The 20093-nt window shown below is 46.1% G+C and overlaps 1 protein-coding gene across 5 annotated transcripts in view; it reads right to left on the bottom strand.

Annotated features, from left to right (window-relative positions):
- The window catches only part of TXNDC16 (thioredoxin domain containing 16), a 42291-nt gene that overhangs the window by 7056 nt on the left and 15142 nt on the right, over positions 1–20093 (bottom strand). For 3 of the 5 annotated variants that reach the window (XM_080594110.1, XM_080594109.1, XM_080594111.1), the window contains 7 exons: positions 19513–19648; positions 18446–18592; positions 17939–17998; positions 13116–13178; positions 9724–9892; positions 8923–9059; positions 3387–3471 (listed from right to left, as the gene is read on the bottom strand). In XM_080594110.1, coding sequence (XP_080450236.1) covers positions 3387–3471; positions 8923–9059; positions 9724–9892; positions 13116–13178; positions 17939–17998; positions 18446–18592; positions 19513–19648 — 797 coding nt within the window. The remainder of the gene's footprint in view (positions 1–3386; positions 3472–8922; positions 9060–9723; positions 9893–13115; positions 13179–17938; positions 17999–18445; positions 18593–19512; positions 19649–20093) is intronic. The other 2 variants (XM_080594112.1, XM_080594113.1) reach the window with 1 other exon arrangement.

Genomic DNA, 20093 nt, shown 5'->3' with positions numbered 1-20093 from the left:
AACACATTTCCATGATGCTCAGCTCAAATGCAGGCCTTTCCCGTTCCCCATCACAGCACTTACTTGTCTGGAAATTTGCCACTGCAAATTTCTAAGGGTCACCCACGATCTGCACTGGTATCTTGACAAAGAGCAGCAGTAACGACCTTGTGCTTTCCTGAGACTTTCAAATGTTGTGAATTCCTTGCTACCCCATTCTTGGATTTCTCAGAGCCTTTTCAGTTTCGTTGTGGAGTATCCTCTGCTTTGTTATCCTCTGCATTCTGGAAAACCTTTGGTTTTATGGCCATTTCAACACTTCTTTTTTTTTTTTTTTTTTTTTTTTCCCACCAGAAACAACCCAGTTTTCTACAGATCACGGAAGCACTGCAATTTCTTAACTCCCATCATATTTTGACATCGACAAGAAGGCCAGACAGCTCTGGCCTTCTCACAGCTCACCAAAAGCCAGGGCTGTATCTTACACATCCTTCTCTCTTCCAAAAATAGTTGTAAATCCAGTCCTGAGCTATGCTTTCTCCTTTCTGCCTAGGCTCCAGAGCTCCTCCAGTCAAGTAAGTTATTTCACATCCCTGCTTATGGCTGGGAATCCTTTGGTCTGTTACGAAGGTCGCTAACTTTCCTGCCTGTTGTTTTTCAAATTAACCTGTATTTGCTGTTGTTGGAGAACGGTAAAACCTTAGACATTCTGGAAGTTTGAGCTTCTCAAGCTCCCCCAGGTCTCAAAGTGTCTCTCTGGCTCGATCACTTCTAAAGAGGAGACAAAGACTCTTGTTCCCTATGTCTCAACAGATCAAGTTGTTCAGCTGCCTTTCGTAAGGAAGTTTCCTAAATACTGCCAGAAAACCAACAAATTATCCATCCAATCGATAAAGTCTACAAAGCAATCACGTCTTATCTCACTGGTAATGCGACCAATACATATCAAGTGGTTGCATTGTTGCCTATGACAGCTTTCTATTTACACAGCAGGGGTATTAGATGGGTAATATGAGCCTTACATTTAAATCAAAAACATCTGCAAACAAATACTTGGCAGGAATCTATGACATCTAAATATGTGAGAAATAAAGAATGACTTCATTCAAAGCATTTCTTCCTTAGTGTTTTTTTATGTTTTTTTTTTCATTTGTTACCAACTGATCAGGTGTTTGCTGAGCAAACAGTTTTGCTGAGAACATTCTTGGTGCATTCTGCATGCCTTTTTGTCTGGGAAGAGAGAAATGTGAGCAGGACTCAGCTTTCTGTGACTGGGGAGCCACAAACATTTCCTTCGTGAGAGCCTAGTGAAAAAAAAGTAGCTTTTCTTCTTTAAAGAAGGGAAGTGAGCCTGGCTCTTGCATAAGGAATTCCTGTAAGTGTTTACTTTCTACTTACAGTTGAGAAGATGACCATCTACAGTAGCTTCACCCACAAATCACAGCTAAAAACACCTTCCACAGCCAAAATCCAAACTTGGCAGAATTAATATCAATATAAACTGTATTAACTATTCCAACGAAATAGGAGCACACTCCAGGCTGTGGCTGGAGCAGGAGGACGGTGGTATATTCTTGCATGTGTCACTGCTGACAGAACACAGGCTTTTTCTATCGGTGTCTTTTTGTTTTTCAAGACCATCCTGCCTTCCTTCGCTTTTCTCCTCCTATCAGCTGGGCAGAGATCATTAGGGAAGAAAGAAGAAGATCTTTCAGCTCCTGGGCGCAGGTTTTTCACCCTGATGCTGCTGGCTGTGACTTCAGCTCCTGCCACTACCCCAGGGCTGAACAGGCCTAGCAGTGCCTCACTTCTAATACCTGACCACGGTGGGTGCTTTGAGCACGCTTTAGTTACTAGAGACGTACTGCCAACATATTTACATTTTTATTTTCCATGCGCATCACAAAAATGTCCATATCTCACCAAACACACGATGCACGTGATGCAGCACATCTCTAAAAAACTAATGAAGAAAATTTGCTGCTACATTACTGGCTGTTAAAACCCACACCTGGAAAACAGGGCAAGGACCTTCGGGGATTTTTAACGCTGCCCTGATGGCCAATTCCTGATGGAAATGTGATGTCAGGACAAGTCGAAGATCTCTTTGGATCTACCTGCATTTATAAGCACTGAAGCATCTCTCACAATCTAATCCAAACAACTTTGCCAGTTGGTGGAGTGAGCATTAATGACACAGCTAAGTGTATTCACTGACACATGCCCATATCCTATTAGCTCCAATTTGGCTTAAAGGTAGGGCCTCAATTTATGCTCTCAATCGATCAGGAACTGAACGAGAAAGCTTTGCCTTCGCCTTTACCATACTTGCTGGAGGAAGGCTGCTGTGTTTTTCCAGCACTTTTCCTCCAGGAAGAGGGTACACCTGCCCAAAGCCATGCTTGGAAACGGTGGGAATGCCTGGCTCTTGCCGAGGGGAGGGAAATGGGTGGTCACATTTTTCAAGAAAAAAAAAAAAAAGTCCACTGCAATATAAACTTTAGAAGTGACAGAGGTGGATTCTTTCCTGGCATGGGCAGCTGCAAACCTCTCGCAGCCAGATGTGACCGTCCACCGGGAAGCTGGATGAGACCAAAGGAGTTTAATGCCTTTTACAGTGCTACAGGCAGGCAGGCTACTGGACACCAAGGCAGCTCCACGGAAAGCCAGCATTTATGTAAGGGCTTCCAAACCATGTCCCAGCACCCAGACACAATCCCCCCTCCACCACTAGCCGAGGACCCCTTGGCATAAAGCCTGCCAGCAGTCCCAAGTAGCACACTGACTCTCTTTTGGCTGCCAGTGGCAACTGGGGGCAACCACCAGAGCAAAACTTAAAATTTACATCTCTGGCTTTGCAGCAACCCTCCTGTGCTTCCCTCCCCACCCACCCCAACTTCAGCACGCACTTTTGCAGCATCAGGAGAGGGAAGAGGGAAAGAGAAAGCGAAGGGAATGCAGAAAGAGGCAGAAGAATCACAAGTCTTCATTTCTTCTCAGTGGAAATAGAAGGGCAGAACTCTTTTTTTCTTTTTTTGCACACTGATCCTAGCTAGAAGGTACCATTTTTGCAGCCTGTTTTTTCCCCATACGTTTGGGCCCTTTTTTATGGGGAACCCAACAAACACATGGGGGACTGGCAGGACTGAAAATACCTATAGTGAGCTGAACAACAGGAAGGGACTGTTCATTACAATGGGGTTAATTAGGTTGCCTTTGGACGGGCTATAAATCAGTGGCAGAATCACAGCTACATGTCCCCTTGGCAGAGTCCTGACCAATCCTGCTACAGAACCACGTCACTTGTAGCTCTTTGGGGCTGCTGATAAACGCTCAGCTTAGGCAGTAGCTTTTGCTAAGTGCAGGCCAGTTTGAATTCTCACCAAAGAAAAAGGCAAACAACTTACAAAGCCAAGGCATCGTCTTCAAAATACATCCCCATTGTCACGTGCCCACTTAAGATGCTTCCTGCCTCTATGAAAGCTTCCTTGGCTGTAAAAAAAGACAAAGATACATAAATAAACAATGGAGAAGTGGCAGCTTCCTTCTGGAAACCAAATCACCGCATCTGCATATATAACACCCTCCCACAGCAAATTGTCAGTTGTGAACAAAAATATGATTAGTGGCTGATGAGAAATGGATGCACCTCATGGCCACAGGCTACGTGAGGGAGGAGCTGGCAGCAACTGGAAGGATCAGAGGCAAAGAGTTCCTAGTGTGAGAACAGTGTCTGCTCTTTAGCCACCAGCGCTGAGTTTCCAGGATCTGCACGACACAGACATGATGGAAAGTGAAATGCCCTTAAGGACTTAAAGACCATAAGTGTTCTTAGAAACAGGAGGCCAATTACAAGGCTAAACAGAAATCGCATAAATCTCCGTGACCTTTTGGAAATGACGGATGATGACTGAACGGGAGTAGTGTTAAGTGCCCAGCCGATAAACCAACCTCTTCCAAAGTGTCTTCTGGCCTTATCCAGCTCCTCCCAACAGGAGGGTCTGCTACAGGCATCAAGGGTCAAAAGGCTAACTACCCTGAAGACACAGCGCCTTCTACTGCTTTTTGCAGCTGCAGAGAGAGTACAGCACCTCTGCTATCACAGTTCAGAGAGCAGCGTCCTAGCACAAATCCATACGCAGAGGCTGCTGGGGTCTGCAACTCGGCTTACACAGACAGTGAGCTCAGGCAGAGGATGAAAAAGTACGGACTGGGTCTCCCTTAGTCCACCACAGCCGAATCTATCCACGCTGAGAGATTGAGAGCACAGCCCCAAAAGGAAGCTGGCTCCAGTGCTGTTTGATGCCTTTAAAAAACATCCTCGGTTTCAGGCAACTAAAAAACATCCTCAACTTTTAGGCAACTAAAAACCATCCTCAACTTTTAGGCAACTCCATGGAAGAGACAAACTTTGTAAGAACACGCAAGCCATAGTGCGTGAGCTTGTAAAATACCAGCCTAGCAGTTAGAGATCAGAGATAAAAATGCTGCTGCCCGAAGTAGCCTGAAAACACAGCACTTCTCAGCTCTCCCACTCTTTGTATACCAGGCAACTGAAGACAACGAAAAAAGGCTCTTTCGACTTAAGGAGAGTGAGAAACCACCTAGAGAAGTTTAGAGAAGTCAGGTTTGCCCAAGAGTTAAGGTTGCAATTCAGATACAGCCACATTGCTTCTTGATCCAAATAAAAATACCATTCAGATCCTGTTTAGTGTTCCTCATAACATACACCACCGTATCACAACTGGCCAACCCAAGCACTTGGGACCGGTGACTCAGACCTCAATAAACCGAAGCTGGCTCAAACTGGTCACTTTTTGGTTCTTTGCCTCTGGCTTTCCTGCAACACTCGAGGCCGTATTTTCCATTGTGATCCCTTGGAACCACAGGGACTACGAGCTTTCCTTCACACCATTTTCCTTTCCAAATGGAAGCTCGGATCCTAAAAGGAGTGGCTCACTGGAAGCTCAGACATTGCAAAAAACAAGGCATGTGTCACGAAGCTTGTGAGACAGGTTGGCCAGTTCATCTTGTGATGCAGAGAAAATACCACGGGATGGGTCTGACACCGGTTTCCAGATTCAGTTTTTCTTCCGTCCCTTGTTTTTATCAGTGCTGAGACAAAAACAAGCCACATGGCCAGCCAGTAAGGAATACCGTGAGCTTCAGCAAGAAATCCTTTGGAAACTTGTTGGTGGTCCAGCTTCCCAAGAGAAGGCCATGAGGAAGATCGTGAGCACACCCCGTGCTATAAGGCACTAAGGAACCCAGCCTGACATGGAAGGAGCAGGCTTAAATCCAAACTTCCTCAGGGGAGCACTTCCACAGGCATTTAACTTTAAACACTCTACTTGAGACGTAAGCATGTGCTCAAGTGCTGCCCTGGAGAGGCGCTGGCTGCAGGAATTCTCTCCTAAATCAGGACAACATTCGGCACAATCCAGGCTTGCTTATTTCATCAGGCTCATTTGCACCGAGACCTTTCCTCCCCATCAAATTCCACTTCGCACTTCTCTCCTAGCACACTTCCAAATTTTTCAGCGTTTTGGGGGCTATCTGTGACGTATCCAGAGTTACACACAGCTCACAGCAACATTCTTAGCTCTGTGCAAGAAACCCCTAAATTCACACAGTTCCACTACAGATCCAAAGTGCTTCCAAATAAGCTATTTAAGTAATTCCTAGAAAACCAATCCCCCTGAGAACACTGTTTTATTTCCCCGCAGAACTGGTCACTCACTGCAGCATGTGCCTCGAGCTGGAATCCCAGCTGCCTTTTATGACAGCTCCCATGAATTGCACAAGCACAGCTTCAAAGCGGGATTTTGGAACGACAAGAAAGAAAACTGCTGGAGGACGAAGAGTCTGTAGTTCCTGCAGCTTTCAGAGGCAGGATTTGAGTCCCTCATTCCTGTAGCAACAGCAAAAGGCATGTCATGAAATCATGCTCTCCAGCAGTACTTGCAGCATCTTTGTGTGGCTTCTTCCAGCCCAAGGCGCCACCCAGCTGGCTTGTAAATTAAAATACTGCTGAAAATTTTTGCTACAATAGAAGAAAAGTTCCATGAGCATGGAAAAGTTACATACCTAAGAGTACGCGTTAGTAGGTAAACAGTGTCAAGCACAGGGCATGGTAAAGACAGGGGTCTCAAACCAAGCGTGAGAGAACTTACTGCTAACTGCAGACTTCCAGAAAACTCCAATTGTTGTAACTGGAGAACGTTTTATTCTCCTGAAAACTATTTCACTGTAGATTACATAGTGTGTATTTTGATTTGTACTGAGTGAAAGTTTGAAGCTGCTTCAGCTAAGCTGCTTTTCTACTTTTGCTGCTGTTAACTGTGTCTGACTGCTTCTGCTGAGTGACAAAGGATGGCTTAGACAACGCAAGATCTCAAATAAAGTGAATCAGGATCAATTATTCACCATTTCTACTAACACGATACCCAGCAGCCAACAAAACGCTTGTGCACCAGTTAGCAGAGAACAGGAAATACACAGCCACGCATAAAATCCTCCAAGGACTAATGTCACTGCCATGGCATACTCTGGATACCAAGTAAAGATTCAGATTATGCTACCAGCAGCTATTAGATACAAAGCAAGGTGGAGATTTCTAGACTAAGGAAGACCTTAAGTTGCTGATTATTAGAGGCAGGTTCCATGTTGCCAGGGAAAGAAATCCTTCTGAACGTGTCTTATATCCTCTTCCTTAATGTCTACTACAGCCATGCTGGAGACAAGACAAGGGTCATGCCGGTCCTTTCTTTGTTCTGCCCACGCGTAAGTGTGATCACGAGTTTCTGTTTAAGCGAGCAGTCTGCTCACAAAGCCCCAGGCATAATCAAAATGTGCAGCAGAAATCAGAAGCAGCCTACCTGTTTCCAAAGTGCTGGAGGACACACAGAGGACAATCAGCTAATGTTTATTGCTTGGTTTACACTGATGCTGGCAAGCCCTGCGATGTTACCAGAGCTGCACGGAACACAGGTGTATTTTTAAACAATTGCTGCACATTTTAGGACACTGTTTTGCTTCCAAGTACTCTTCTGAGTAGCAAACAAGCTCCTCTCCTACAAATCCCTCTAGTTTCCAGGAAAACGCTCGTTCATTGCCCTAGCAATACTGTGTACCTCTTTGTAATAAATTTTCATTATGATTTTTCTGACAAACCTCTTTTAGCTTAGACCCACTTAATGGTTTCTTAATATAGTTCTCACATTAAGTGCTGGAAAAAGAACAGGGCTTTATTTAACTGGACATCCCGTTGCTCTGTTTCACTTAACCAGGGAGGACAATGACATGGCACGTTGCTGGTTCAGGTAAGAGCAGGAATTCTTGCCATGAGAAAATAATTGGAAATTCCAGAGAAGTCTGCGGGCTGATAAGGACAGCTATGTGGTTTCCCTGACTCCAGGCCTGGGTTTGGTGCCAGAACCGCTGGCTCCGGTTTTCTGTTCCCTCAGATTATTCTGCATGACACTCAAATCTCCCTCAGGTTACACACTGCCAAAGCATCGCGTATTTCATCTCCCCTGGCATCTGTGGCTGAGTTACCCAGACTGCGGATGCCATTCCAGATTGCAGATGGAGCATGCCCTAAGGGAACAGGCAATCTTGCGGGCTCCACACAGAGCTGTCTGCAAACCTCCAAGTCTCTTGTTTCCACAGACGGAGCAGGTCTAGAAGGAAATGAACTTCTTCTGTTCAGGAAACAGTCTCAGCTCGCAAGTCCAGCTGGATCCAAGCAGGTTCCCTGTAGAGAGCCAGCCCCCACGCTATCTGAGATCCTGTCATCTGGGCTAATGCAGGCTCCATTACTACAGAGAGTGGAATATGTGGGATACAGGGAAGATTTTGGAGCTCGATTGATGAAAACTAGGAAAAAATGGTCTAAAGATTTTTTGAGATCAACAAGATTTTCTCCTATATTTAACACACTTAGGTACAGGCCCTCCAGAAGAAGCGAGGCACGTTAGCTGGCTCTGTGAGCACAGCCCAGATGTTTGCTGGTTGGTTCCTGACATTTTATTTTGTTCTTACCTCTGAGCATATTAGATTCCCATGGACTTCCTCTTGCAAGAAAGTAGTTTTATTTGCATTTAACATGTTTACAGGCACAATGAAGCTTCAAAATGAAAAATACTCTGAAATTTTGATCTTCACCAATATCAGAAAAAATCTCCCTTTTTTACTGCAGTAACTCCCGGAGTTAGCTGGTATTGTTTTTTTTTTTTGTTTGTTTGTTTTAAGATTTCAGATTGTGTGTTGGTTGGAAGGACTGGAACTTCCACATTTGCATGAGGAGCAAGATAACTGTTGATCCAATAGTGGAAAGGGATTTCTTTACAAAACAGTATGCTGTGACATGTTGTATGTGGAGTACTGATGGATCTGGGCTCAGTCAGAGGCTGCGAGGAGATCTGATAGCAGCCTGCAACTACTTTGAAGGGGGCTTATGAAGAGGACAGAGACAAACTCTTCATGGCAAGTAAGGGGCAGGAGATAAAACAGGGACAACAGGCACAAATTGTGGCTTGGTAAGTTCAGATTGGACATTTGCAAAAACTTCTTTGTATGGGTGGTCATGCAGCCCTGGGTCACCCAAGAAATTGTTTTTTTGTACTTTCTAAGCACAATGTCTCCAATACCCATCAGGGTTATCAGATGCTACCACAGTGGGTATAATAAAAATGTCCACAGTTGCTAGCTAACCGCTGAATGTCCTTTGAGTCAGGGTTCAAACCGTAAGTCCCACATGTGGAACTACCTGAAATCTACTTGCAAAAGGTAAGAAACGTGGTGCCAGGCAGGCTTTGATGTGAGCAAACACGGTTGGTCACTGAGAGAAAACGAAACATGGAGGAACTTCCAAGCATCTGGCATCAACCATCTCCAGTGAGGAATTAAATTGAGTGCTTAACCCATAAATACCACACTAACCTTTACTCATGGCTGTGCTAAATACTCCTAGAACTGAAGTGTGGTGATAGGACGACAGCTCAGATGGAAGCTCTCCTCTTAAGTACCCTTCTGCTTCATCAATCGTCATCAGCTTCAGAGGGCAGGAAACTCGGCTCCTATGGAAAGGAAGAGAACCAACACGGGCTGCCTTCTTCTTCACTTTTGGGATGAAGAGACAAAAGGGCAACCTAAATCCTCGTAACAACAATGCCCCGACCCAACCTGACAACCATTACACCTCACCATAGACAAAAATCAGTTGCCTCTGGGAAGGAATGGCAATGCCTAGTCACTGAAAGGTACTGGAAGTGGTTATGGGGAAAAGAATAGCCCTAAGCCAAACTGGCTTTTCTGAGATCTTTTCTGCACGTGGGACAGGCTGACACCCCTCAGCTAAACCGCAGAGTTCTCTTGGTTTAGGGTAATGGGTTGGCTCTGCCTCCAATAAAACCACAGTGGGCTTTGCCACCAACATCATCACCTTAGGTCCACACCCAAAGGGTTTTCCTGGACTGAGACCCACGTTAAAAATAACAGAATGAATTCCAGAGAGGGACAGTGACAACAGATGGATATATTGCTCAAGAATAGATGTTTTTGACAAAAAAAAAAAAAAAAAAAAGCACAGAAAGTTCTTAAGCTAATTTCTAAATCAGGTCTACCACCAGATCTGACATTATTTTTCCAGAAAGGCATTCCATGACACAGGCCATAAAGTATCCAGATCATCTAGTAGATGTGCCAGTCCTACTGTGTGGGGACCCATTAACAGGCACTTACAACATGATGAAGCTGGTCAGTTCTTCAGTTCCCAACATGCCATTGTACATTAACGGTTGCTCTCCCTTCTTGTAAATCTTTATGGTAGGAAACTGGGTGACATTCTCTGTCGTGCAAACACCAGGCCAGTCCCAGCAGTTTACCCGAGAGAGCAAAACCCCCTGAACTCCTGGAACAGAAAACAAATACATTATAAATAGTATCAAAAAAAAAGAAAAAAGAAAGAGTGAAATGATTGAAAAAGGGAGCTATGTGAGCTTCTTTGGATATTATTGCATAGATTTGTTTCAGTGCTGCTAGAACTTCTGTTTACTTTGGTGTGCATCCTACAGGGCTGGATCCTAACACAAGGTATGCACATGGTGCAAGTCCAGGTGGGCTGCCACTGACAAGTTGCTAGAACATTCCCAGAGTCAAAAGCTGCTTTGTGTGGGCAGGATGTCAAAATCCAATCCCAAAATAAACAATCCCTTTGAGTCTAGGCTATCTCCTTCTTGAAACCATTCATGGATATGCATTACAGCTTCGAATATAACAGTAACTATTTCCAGCCTGTGTTAAATATCCCAGCAGGTGTAAACTGATTTAAACAACAGACCACGGAGAGAACAAACTCAGGGAAGTGGTAGGTTACACTTCTCAGAACGAAATTCCCAGAGACATTCACATCTGGCTGCAATGAAACCCTGGGGCAAACATCCAGGAGCATATAAGGCAGTAAGGAAAGGTGCTGGAAATACTTTAGGAATGAGGCCAAGACAAAGAAACCATGCAGGCCCTTGCTTACAGAAAAGAGGGAAGAAAAAGCTTGGCGTGGAGGGAGGTGATGTATCCTGCACCTGGAGGGCAACACCCCCAGGCACCAAGACATACTGGGGGCCACCCAGCTAGAAGGCAGCTCTGCAGAAAAGGACCCAGGGGTCCCAGCGAACAAGTTGAACGTGAACAGCACTTTGCCCCTGCTGCTAAGACTAATGGCATTTTGGACTGTATTAGGCAAAGTACTGTCAGCAGGTCAAGAGAAGTGGTGCTCCCCCTCTACCCAGCACTGGTGAGGCCGCACTTGGAGTGCTGGGTCCAGTTCTGGGCCCCCCAGTACAAGAGAGACCTGGGTATGTTGGAAAGAGTCCACCAAAGGGGCATAAAAATGATGAAGGGATAGGAGCATCTCTCTTATAAGAAAAGGTTGAGAGAGCTGGGACTGTTCAGCCTGGAAAAGAGGAGGCTCGGGGGGATCTCCTCAATGTCTATACATACCTGATGGGAGGGTGCAAAGAGGACAGAGCCAGGCTCCTTTTAGTGGTGCCCAGGGCCAGGGCAAGAGGCAATGGGCATAAACTGGAGCACAGAAGGTTCCCTTTGAACATCAGGAAGCACTTCTCTACCTTGTGAGTGACTGAGCAATAGAACAGGTTGCCCCAGCAATAGAACAGGTTGCTCCCTCCTTGGAGATCTTCACAAGCCACCCGGACGTGGCCCTGGGCAGCCTGCTCTGGGTGGCCCTGCTGGAGCAAGGGTTGGGTCAGATGGATCCAGGGGACCCTGCCAACCTCAACCAGTCTGTCATTCTGTCATTCAAGGCTTTTTCACTTAACATGGTGCTAAATACACAAAGAGCAGTTAAAGGTCACATAAACAAAATAAATGTAACTCAGTCTGGCAGTCTGATGGCATTCACCCTCTTGTACCTATGCAAGTTGCTCATCTCCAAGCCATTAGCAAGTACTTTTAGGGCCTTAAGAAAGAGACCCAGGCCTCACAAGTAAGGAAGTGGGAAAGGAAGAGCTCTTGGGAATTACAGAGCAGTCGGTCCAATTTTGATTCCAAGGACAAGTAATAAAAAAGCTTTTTATGGGCCACACCGAAGTGATAAACTCAAGGGGTTCATAAACAGCGAAACAAATGAATGTTGGTTTCCTGCATACTTTCCGGGAGCCCAAGACAGTGCATGTAACTTCAGCGTGCCTTTATCAGCCTTCCTTTCATCTGCAGGCTGGGTGAAAACCAGCACAGGCTGCTGCTAGTCCACTGCTAAGCATGTGCTGACCGGCTGGCAGGTGAACTGTCACTGGCTTCACTAGCCACCACCTCTTGGCTGTCGGCCTTGCCTAACCTGTCTCTTATTTAAATGTGGGCTTGACCAAGGACAGCAGGGTTGTGTACAGTCCTCAGGCCATACATTGTCCATGCCCATTGCAGGAATTCAGTATCTCGGAGATCTTTATGCCTTCGGTAAATTTGTTTGAACAAGATTCAACAGTTACATGGGAAAGATGGGATGAAACGTTGAGGCAAGTACACACAGATTATCACAAAGTGTTCTGTCCTTCAGAAACCAGGGTAAGGGCAGATGATGACGATTTCTCAAGAGTACAGTAGATTAAAACAGCCAAGCTTTCTTCTCTGTCCTCTCTGGGTTAGATTCTGATCACTATTTTTACTAAAAGCCTGACAGAATAAAGCACAGACATCCAACCTTCAGATGATCCCAAGCTCAGAGGGGCAGAAAGAGATCTGAAGTCTAAATAAAAGTAATATTCTTTAATGAGAAACAGGATGCACAGATACCATCAGTGCTGTGGATAAGGCCAAAGCTCATTCTGGGATGAACTCTCAACAGCATTTGCAAGACATGGGAGGAAAATGATGTTCTTCTATTTTGTCCTGGTGAGACCTTTGCAGAGCCCATCAAGCCTTTATGCAGGTTGGGAAAAATGTTTTTTGAAAGATGCAAGCAGGTGAAACAAAATCTGGGGAAGGGAGAAGTTTGGAAGATGTCCCCTGAGGAGAAGGTGTGTTTCTTTCAGTCAAAATCTTGCTAGAAGAAGGAAACAATAAAATCCAACAATATGCAAAATCTGTTCCAGAGGTGCCAGTGAAATCGCTCTCTATTGCCAGCTGGTAAAGGACAAGCAGCAGTCCATTCGCAGGCAGGGAGGTTAGACCAAGTATTAAAATAAGCTTCTGAGAAACAAGCATAACTGAGTCTTAGCCAGAATGGCTATGGAAGGGTTTTAGTCACAGGCTCACAGACATTTATTTGCCAGGGATTGGCAAGGCACCCCAAAGACAAGGGTAAAGGCACAGGTGACCTTTGCATGTTTTCCCATCCCATATCCCTCTGTCCTTGAGCTCCCACTGGTCCATTTTACACAGCCTTTATTTTAGGTTCTGCTTTGCAGCTCTTTCACGTGAGTTCACTGCTGTTCTGCCTTGTGTCAAATGTATGTACAGAAAAAGCAAGTAGCGGCACTAATCTAAGGGTCTGCAATTCCACTCAGACAGTCCAGTGTTGTCAAAACACTCCGAGAGAGCAAAAATGGTTTGTGTCATTCTCCAGGCTGTGTAATAACATCTCATATTGAAAGCGTGCCCCTGGATTTATTTCACACCTCTGATCCGGTAGGGCTGGTTCTCATCATCTGTTACCACATAATCTTGTGTCTTGCCCAACTCTGAAACAAATGACATGGAAACAAGGCTTTGATGTCTTGTTAAAACTGAGCTGCAAGGCTGCTCTAAATATCCACAAAATGTGAGTTTAAGTATTTGGATACCACCTTGGGGGATTATGTACCAAAAGTGACCAAGATCTCCAAGGAAGCCCTGGTTGGCCCGAGGAACACTTTGTACAGGATGATCACTCTACCATGCCAAGCTGCACCATGTTACTAATTACTGAACACAAAGCAGTTTCAGGAGTTGAGTCAGCAAAAGTTGTCACTTGTGGTCACTGTTGAGCTGCTGGATGGGAAGAAAGTTGAAAGAGAAATATAAGATCCTTCTGTTCTGTGACTTTAGGTGCTACTCAAACTGGCAATAGAGAGAAACTCTGTCCTAGGGGTCTTCTAAAACCAGAACAAGACAGATCATTGAAGGCTACAGGGAACCCTGGAGGTTATGCAAAAAAAATCAAGAATCCTTTAAGCAGCTAATCCTTTGGAGGGCAGGACTGGCATTACCAACAGCTGACATGGCGAGCTGGCCCAAAGGTTACAAGATGAAAAAGAAATGTTATGTGTCAAGTGCTGCACTTCAAGAGGAGGAATCCAGCACAGAATGGGAAATGACCACCGGGACAGCATCACTGCAGAAAAGCATATGAGGGAATCTCACAGACCATCAGCTGTTGTGTTACAAATGCAATGTGTGTGATAACAAAGCTGTATGGTGTTCTGGCAGACCCAGGGCGAGAGGGACCCGCTCAGGCTACCCCACAGCTTTGGGTATGGAAGCAGAGTCAGGATAACTAGGCCCTTATTGCCTTCCCATCCTCTCCACAACACAGAAAGTCTAACTGAACCCTTATGTCAAGGTACAGACAGCGTTTCCAAACTCTCCACCATACTACGCTATGAGACAAGCAGGCAGCAGCCAGCCACAAGTTGCCTGAGTGTTACGATTTCTCTGTAAGTAGCTCATAGATAATACACACAATCTGGCAACTTTCCTCCAGTCCTCTTTATTGCCAGCTACTGCAGAGACTTCCACGTCCCCCCGTACCACAGGGGATCTGGTTTCTACTCACTCCTTCCCTCATTTCATATACTGATGTTTCCTCCATGTTAGACTTTTCCAGCCTGGGGGCCTAGCTCCATAATGGACTCCTAAATCCTTGCTTCAGATCCAGGTTCCATGAAGAGAGAGTGTCCAAAGTAGGGCTACAAAGATGGGGAAGGGTCTGGAGGACAAGACGTATGAGGAGGAGCTGAGGTCCCTTGGTTTGTTCAGCCCTGAGCAGAGCAGGCCGAGGGGAGGCCTCATGGCGGCCTGCAGCTCCCTCACGAGGGGAGCGGAGGGGCAGGCGCTGAGCTCTGCTCTCTGGGGACAGCGACAGGACCCGAGGGAACGGCATGGAGCTGGGACAGGGGAGGGTCAGGCTGGGGGTTAGGGAAAGGTTCTGCACCCAGAGGTGGTCGGGCACTGGGACAGGCTGCCCAGGGCAGTGGGCACCGAGCTGCCGGAGTTCAAGAAGCGTTTGGACACCACTCTCAGACATAGGGTTTGCTTTTTGGGTGGTCCTGTGTGGAGCCAGGAGTTGGACGTGATGACTCTCATGGGTCCCTTCCAACTCAGGATATTCTGTGGTTCTATGAATACGTGCTGCATGATTCTGCGTTTTTACATTGTTAGGTTATGTCCATACCTTTGAACTACAACTTCAGACCCTTGTCTTTGAAAGTCATTGGTCAAGAAGACTCCACGAGCATAGAAGAGGGAAACAGAATTGTTTTTCAGCTCAGTTTTTCATTATATTGCTCTTCCTTCATATTGGTTTCTCCCATCTTGGACTTTTCAAAACAGTCCACTGACACACCTAAGAAATGCAACAACACTGTCTCACCTTCACAACCTCTCTTCCTGTCCTAGGGGTGCCGCTTCCATAAATTCACATCTTATATAAGAAAACAAGAGCTGCAGTTAGCCCCCACGGCAGAGAGAACCTCATGCTCTTGCTGCAAGAGCAGAAGACGTGCTCTGGTCAGCAAGACCAAGACGATTCTCTTGATCTCCTGTTACACTGGATCTCTTAACAAAGGGAAAACACTCTGGGGGGCCACTTAAACTTCATCTGGTGATGATCTGCTGCTGATCATCTGTTACTGGGTGATTCATGGGGTTATCCCAGTTTCCAGCCTCCTCCATTCTCTTGTGCTATATCTCATATGGCCTATTCTCACTGCCATTTTGCGCGGAAAGTTGGCATCGAGTGGGACCTGTATTGCATCTCCAAACGTGCTTTTAGCATGTGTGACTCATGCCTCAGACAGCAGATCTTGGCTTCTGGACACTTATGAAGTTAGCTCCACCTCAAACAGCAGACACAGGAATACCAGCACTTTTGGGGGAGCTGACAGACTGCACCAAAGACATAATCCATGTTTTAAGTCTTGCATAGCTCAAGCTCTTCTTCCTGATCCAGACTTCTGCCCCTTGCACCGGTTTACTTTCCCAGCTACTTGCCCAGCCCTGCTTCACTCAGTTCCTACCGCCAAGCCTTGCTCTGGATCCCCTGACAATAACTCCTACTTGGGAGTTCACAGATTCACTGATTTTCATCTGGAAACTCAGTTTAAACCATGCCCCCTGGACTAGAACATTCACAATTGATACGGCTCATGCTCTCAGCCTGATCTGCTATAACCTTTGGTGTCTTGAACCTCTTGACTCTAGCTCACCCTAATTACCAGGCCTGAGACACCCTCGTCCTGGCCATAACAGAGAACCTGGGGACCTCCATCCTTCTAGGTCTTACAGCTCCCCTGACAGACCTGCCTGTGATTATGTCTTCCCCAGCAGCAGAGATCAAGATGTACCTTGCAGGAAACTCACTACATTTCTCTCCAGCTCCACGAAAGTAGCCATTCTCCATCCTCTCCAAGGCTACAGCAGGAAAAACAGACGGGAGTCATTTCATGATTCAAATTTGGCCTGGGATTCTTCAGTGGGACCTCAGCGATCACAGAGGAAAGGCCCTGACCTCAATCAGTTCATAATCTCTGTTGAGAATCTGCCTATGGCTGCGTCCACGTACTGAGATTGTTATCAAATTATTAAAGAAACACATGGTGAAAGCTTAGCCTCACACAGTCAGCCAAGTTTTGATCACTGGCTCAGGAAGAGGCAGGGTTTCATCCACTGACTCTCCCAGCTTGCTACTTTAGCTGGTCTAACAGCTGTAGAGTCTAAAAGAAACCCCAAAGAATCAATAACCACAACCTCTCTAAAAATGATAACCCTCCCTGACCTTTCCTGTTTATTCCCGGGATGTCAGTTCAGATCAAAGGTGCCAGGAAAACTATGAATGCAGAACTGTTTTCATCCAAACCACAGCACTGTCCTCAGTGTTCCCAGGATGGTGTCTTGTAAGCAACTCCCAGTGCATCCGCTTCTCAGAAAACCGCCTGGGTCCTCTGCACACTCTATACATTTTCCCTCTACTGAGAACTCAGCTTGAATCCTGCTTGCAGTTTGCAGGACAAGGTGCTCAGTCCCAGGGGAGCGCCTTCACTACAACGAGAAATAAGCCTTGATGAAGAATGAAAACACACAGAAGGCACCAGCTACCTCCAGGAATGCCAGAACAGCTCCGAACTAAATCTACTGGATTTCCTCACTGTGCTGAAATGAGTTGGGGATGAAGTTACATCGGCATAACCATGTAAGTCAGGGGGAGAAACAGGCATCTTTAGGAGAGATTCAGTCCATATAAGCCTGATAGAGCAGAACCCACCTCTCTCCATTGACCATAGAGGGGTATAGTGCTGAAGCCCTGAATGAAGCTGAACTGGCGCTTAACACTGCTCAGGAAATGCCACACTCCTGAAGCACCATTCCCTCCTGTCTTTATTAGCAGACTACCTGAATTGCGTTGTCTTTAAATGTTACTGATTCTTCGCTGTCATGTATTATTTATGGGATTTGTGGCTGCCTGTGAGACTTCCCATGTAATTAAGCCCGTCTACAGGCCCTGAAGGCATCATTGCTTTAAATTCTTTCTCTGACACCATCCTGCTCCCCCTCTGGATCTGGGCCTGCCCACACCTGTCTGTTATGCCTTCTACCAAAGCCTGGCCCAGTTACTGCTCTGCTCCAGATCAAGTGCCCATGCGGTGCCTTCCAAGTGCAGGAGACCTGACGTGGCCCCCCCATACATTGATCTGGCTCTCAGGCCTCATGCTGTGCAGCGTGCAGTGCGTCTTCTTGTTCTGTACAGGACACAGTGCTGAGGGGCACCAACAGGATCCCGTTTTTGGGATGCAGGCTAGGGTGCCTGCTGTTTGTCCCTCCACCTCCAAAGCCCATGCTGTGTCACTCACTGCTTCTGATGTTCTGTCCTGTCTCCTCATGATATTGGGCATTTATCGTGCAATCACCGTGCCCATCAACAACACGATCTCAGCTGAAAGGCAGTTTGGGCAGCTGGCGTGTACAAATTTACACCAAAAGCATAAGGTGACTGTGTAAGGTTGTACTGCCAGTCCCATGACTTTGGACAGGCACAAAGGGACTGCAAAAATCCCTAATTCAGAAACAAATTCTCTTCCTAAACAACTTAATGGGGATATGCCTTCCTTAAATGTTTGGGAACTAAAAATGAGTATATTCTGGGTGAGGGACTGAGATACCACCAGTATTTTCCCAGTCTTCTGGTTCATACCGCCAGGGAAGATGAAAATCAGCTGTACAAGCACTTAGACCTGTGGCACCTTACCTTTCAGGTGATCAGCCACCTCTGCGTAAGACTGTAGCACTGCCAGAGACACTGCCTCCCCTGAAACACAGAAGAGACAAAGCCCCAAGTTACATATAGGTGACTGACAATGTTACATTATGATTTTTGGCATCCTAAGGTGCTTCAAGCTCTGAAAGGCTGAATGAAATAAAGAAAACTGGACTTTATTTTTCTGCAGCAGCCAGTGACTGGGTTTCCTAGGCTATCCCATGAGTCCACCACACTCATTTCCCCTCTTGTCCCGCATTCAGCCCCTGTCAAAGTAAAGTGGAAAACCACTGATGTATTTTATACTGAGAGATACTCTGTCTTCACACATTACCAGTCAATGAGAGGAAGTAATTTAATCTGATTGCTACCAGTGGGTGAGGGTACATGGGACAGGATGCAGCATATATTTATGATTTAAACTTGCCTATGGGATCACCACTCTACGGAAAGTGTGCAAGCTAGCAAAGCGACTGCCAGTCCCCATTTCATACTCACAGCTGGCATAAAACAGCACCACCGTCTGGGCAGCTTTCAGCATGGCAGAGTGAAAGGTCTCTTCCGTCAGGGTAAGGATCTGCTCCAAGGGCAGCTCTCGCTTCTTGTCCCTGGAAACCGCTTCCACCACCTGATCATCCTGAACGTCTGCAAGGGGCCAACATCCGTGCGTGAAGAAAAGTATGCACACACAAGGCACAGGGAACTACACGCCCATCTGCAACCCCATTAGAACATTTTAATAATTCTGCTAAACAAAAACAATCTAGTGTAGAAAACAAATGTTTTCAAGAAAGCATTGTAGGGGCCAGTGTTTTCTCCCTGGAGAAAGCAAGTCTGGAACAGCTCTTACAAAAACATGTCTCAGACCTTTCCAAAGGGACAGATAATTCTGAGGCATTTCTTCTGATGCTTGAAGAGGAAACAGTGTCGGGTGCACTTTAAGCACCTTGCCCCCCTGAAGCTGGACATATTCAAGCAGAAGGAGCCCCTCCCTCATGCAGCATCTCTGCAACCGTTACTATAACAGCTGCTGATTTTTTTCCATGGAGTTTGCCCTAAAAATTACAGCTGTCTGTCATGAAACTCCAGGGATCTGCAGAGAATTAAAGAGCTACTTTGTACAGCCATCGTGTGACTGTGATAACCACAGAATCACAGATTTGTTGAGGTTGGCAGGGACCCCTGGGTCCATCCTCACTGCTCAAGCAGGAACACCCAGAGAAGGGTGCCCATGACCATGTCCAAGTGGCTTTTGAAGATCTCCAAGAAGGAGACTCCACAACTTCTCCGGGCAACGTTTCCCAGTGCTCCATCACCCGCACAGTACAGAAGTGCTTCCTGATGTTCAGAGGGAACCTCACGTGTTCCAGTTTGTGCCCGTTATCTCTTGCCTTGGTACTGGGCATCACTGAAAAGAGCCCAGCTCTGTCCACTTTGCACCCTCCAAAGGGATAGTTTGCCTTCGATTTGCAAGAGCATTCTTTAACACTTTAACATATGTCTAGGAGATGCTGACTGCATGTCCTACCTGATGACAATCAGCTTCTCAGTGTTTAGTTACACACCTTGATTGTCATTCTCTTTTTCATCCTCATCTTCCTCATCCTCATCCTCCTGGATTTGTTCGACCTTGCTCTTATCTTCCACCAGGGTTATAACTTCATCGGTGTCTTCCAAGACCAGGTATTTGATCGGCACTCCCTAAGGAAAATAGGAGCAGAACATCACCCTGGGTCTATTCTAGCTACAAACCAAACTCAAGGCTGATGGGGAGTTCTGATGGGGAGGGAATTTAAAATTCCCTCACACCTAGCCCATTATTTTTGGGGTATGTCAACAGATTCCTAAAGCTGCCAAACAGGGGAGATCCTGGGACGTGTTTCTTTGGCGCAGTTTCACCTGCACATGAGCTTATTTCACTCCAGACTGACGTTTGGTTTTCAGAAAGTAATTGTGGCTATGTGGGATTCTGTGTCTGTAGCTGGAATGGTGAAAGTGGACACCTGCTCCACCTCCCAACATCTTAACATGGATCTTCTACTGTGAGAGAAAGCCCAGAGGCCGAACAGTGAATGTGAGAGCTGAGCTACAGATACATGGTCCAGTCTGCTTCCTAGCCCCTAGATAGGTCAGGGTAGGTCAGAGC

This window comes from Anser brachyrhynchus, assembly GCF_964034855.1.
Source record: "Anser brachyrhynchus genome assembly, chromosome: 5".
Classification (NCBI taxonomy): domain Eukaryota; kingdom Metazoa; phylum Chordata; class Aves; order Anseriformes; family Anatidae; genus Anser; species Anser brachyrhynchus.
This window is presented reverse-complemented; position numbering and strand designations above follow the sequence as displayed.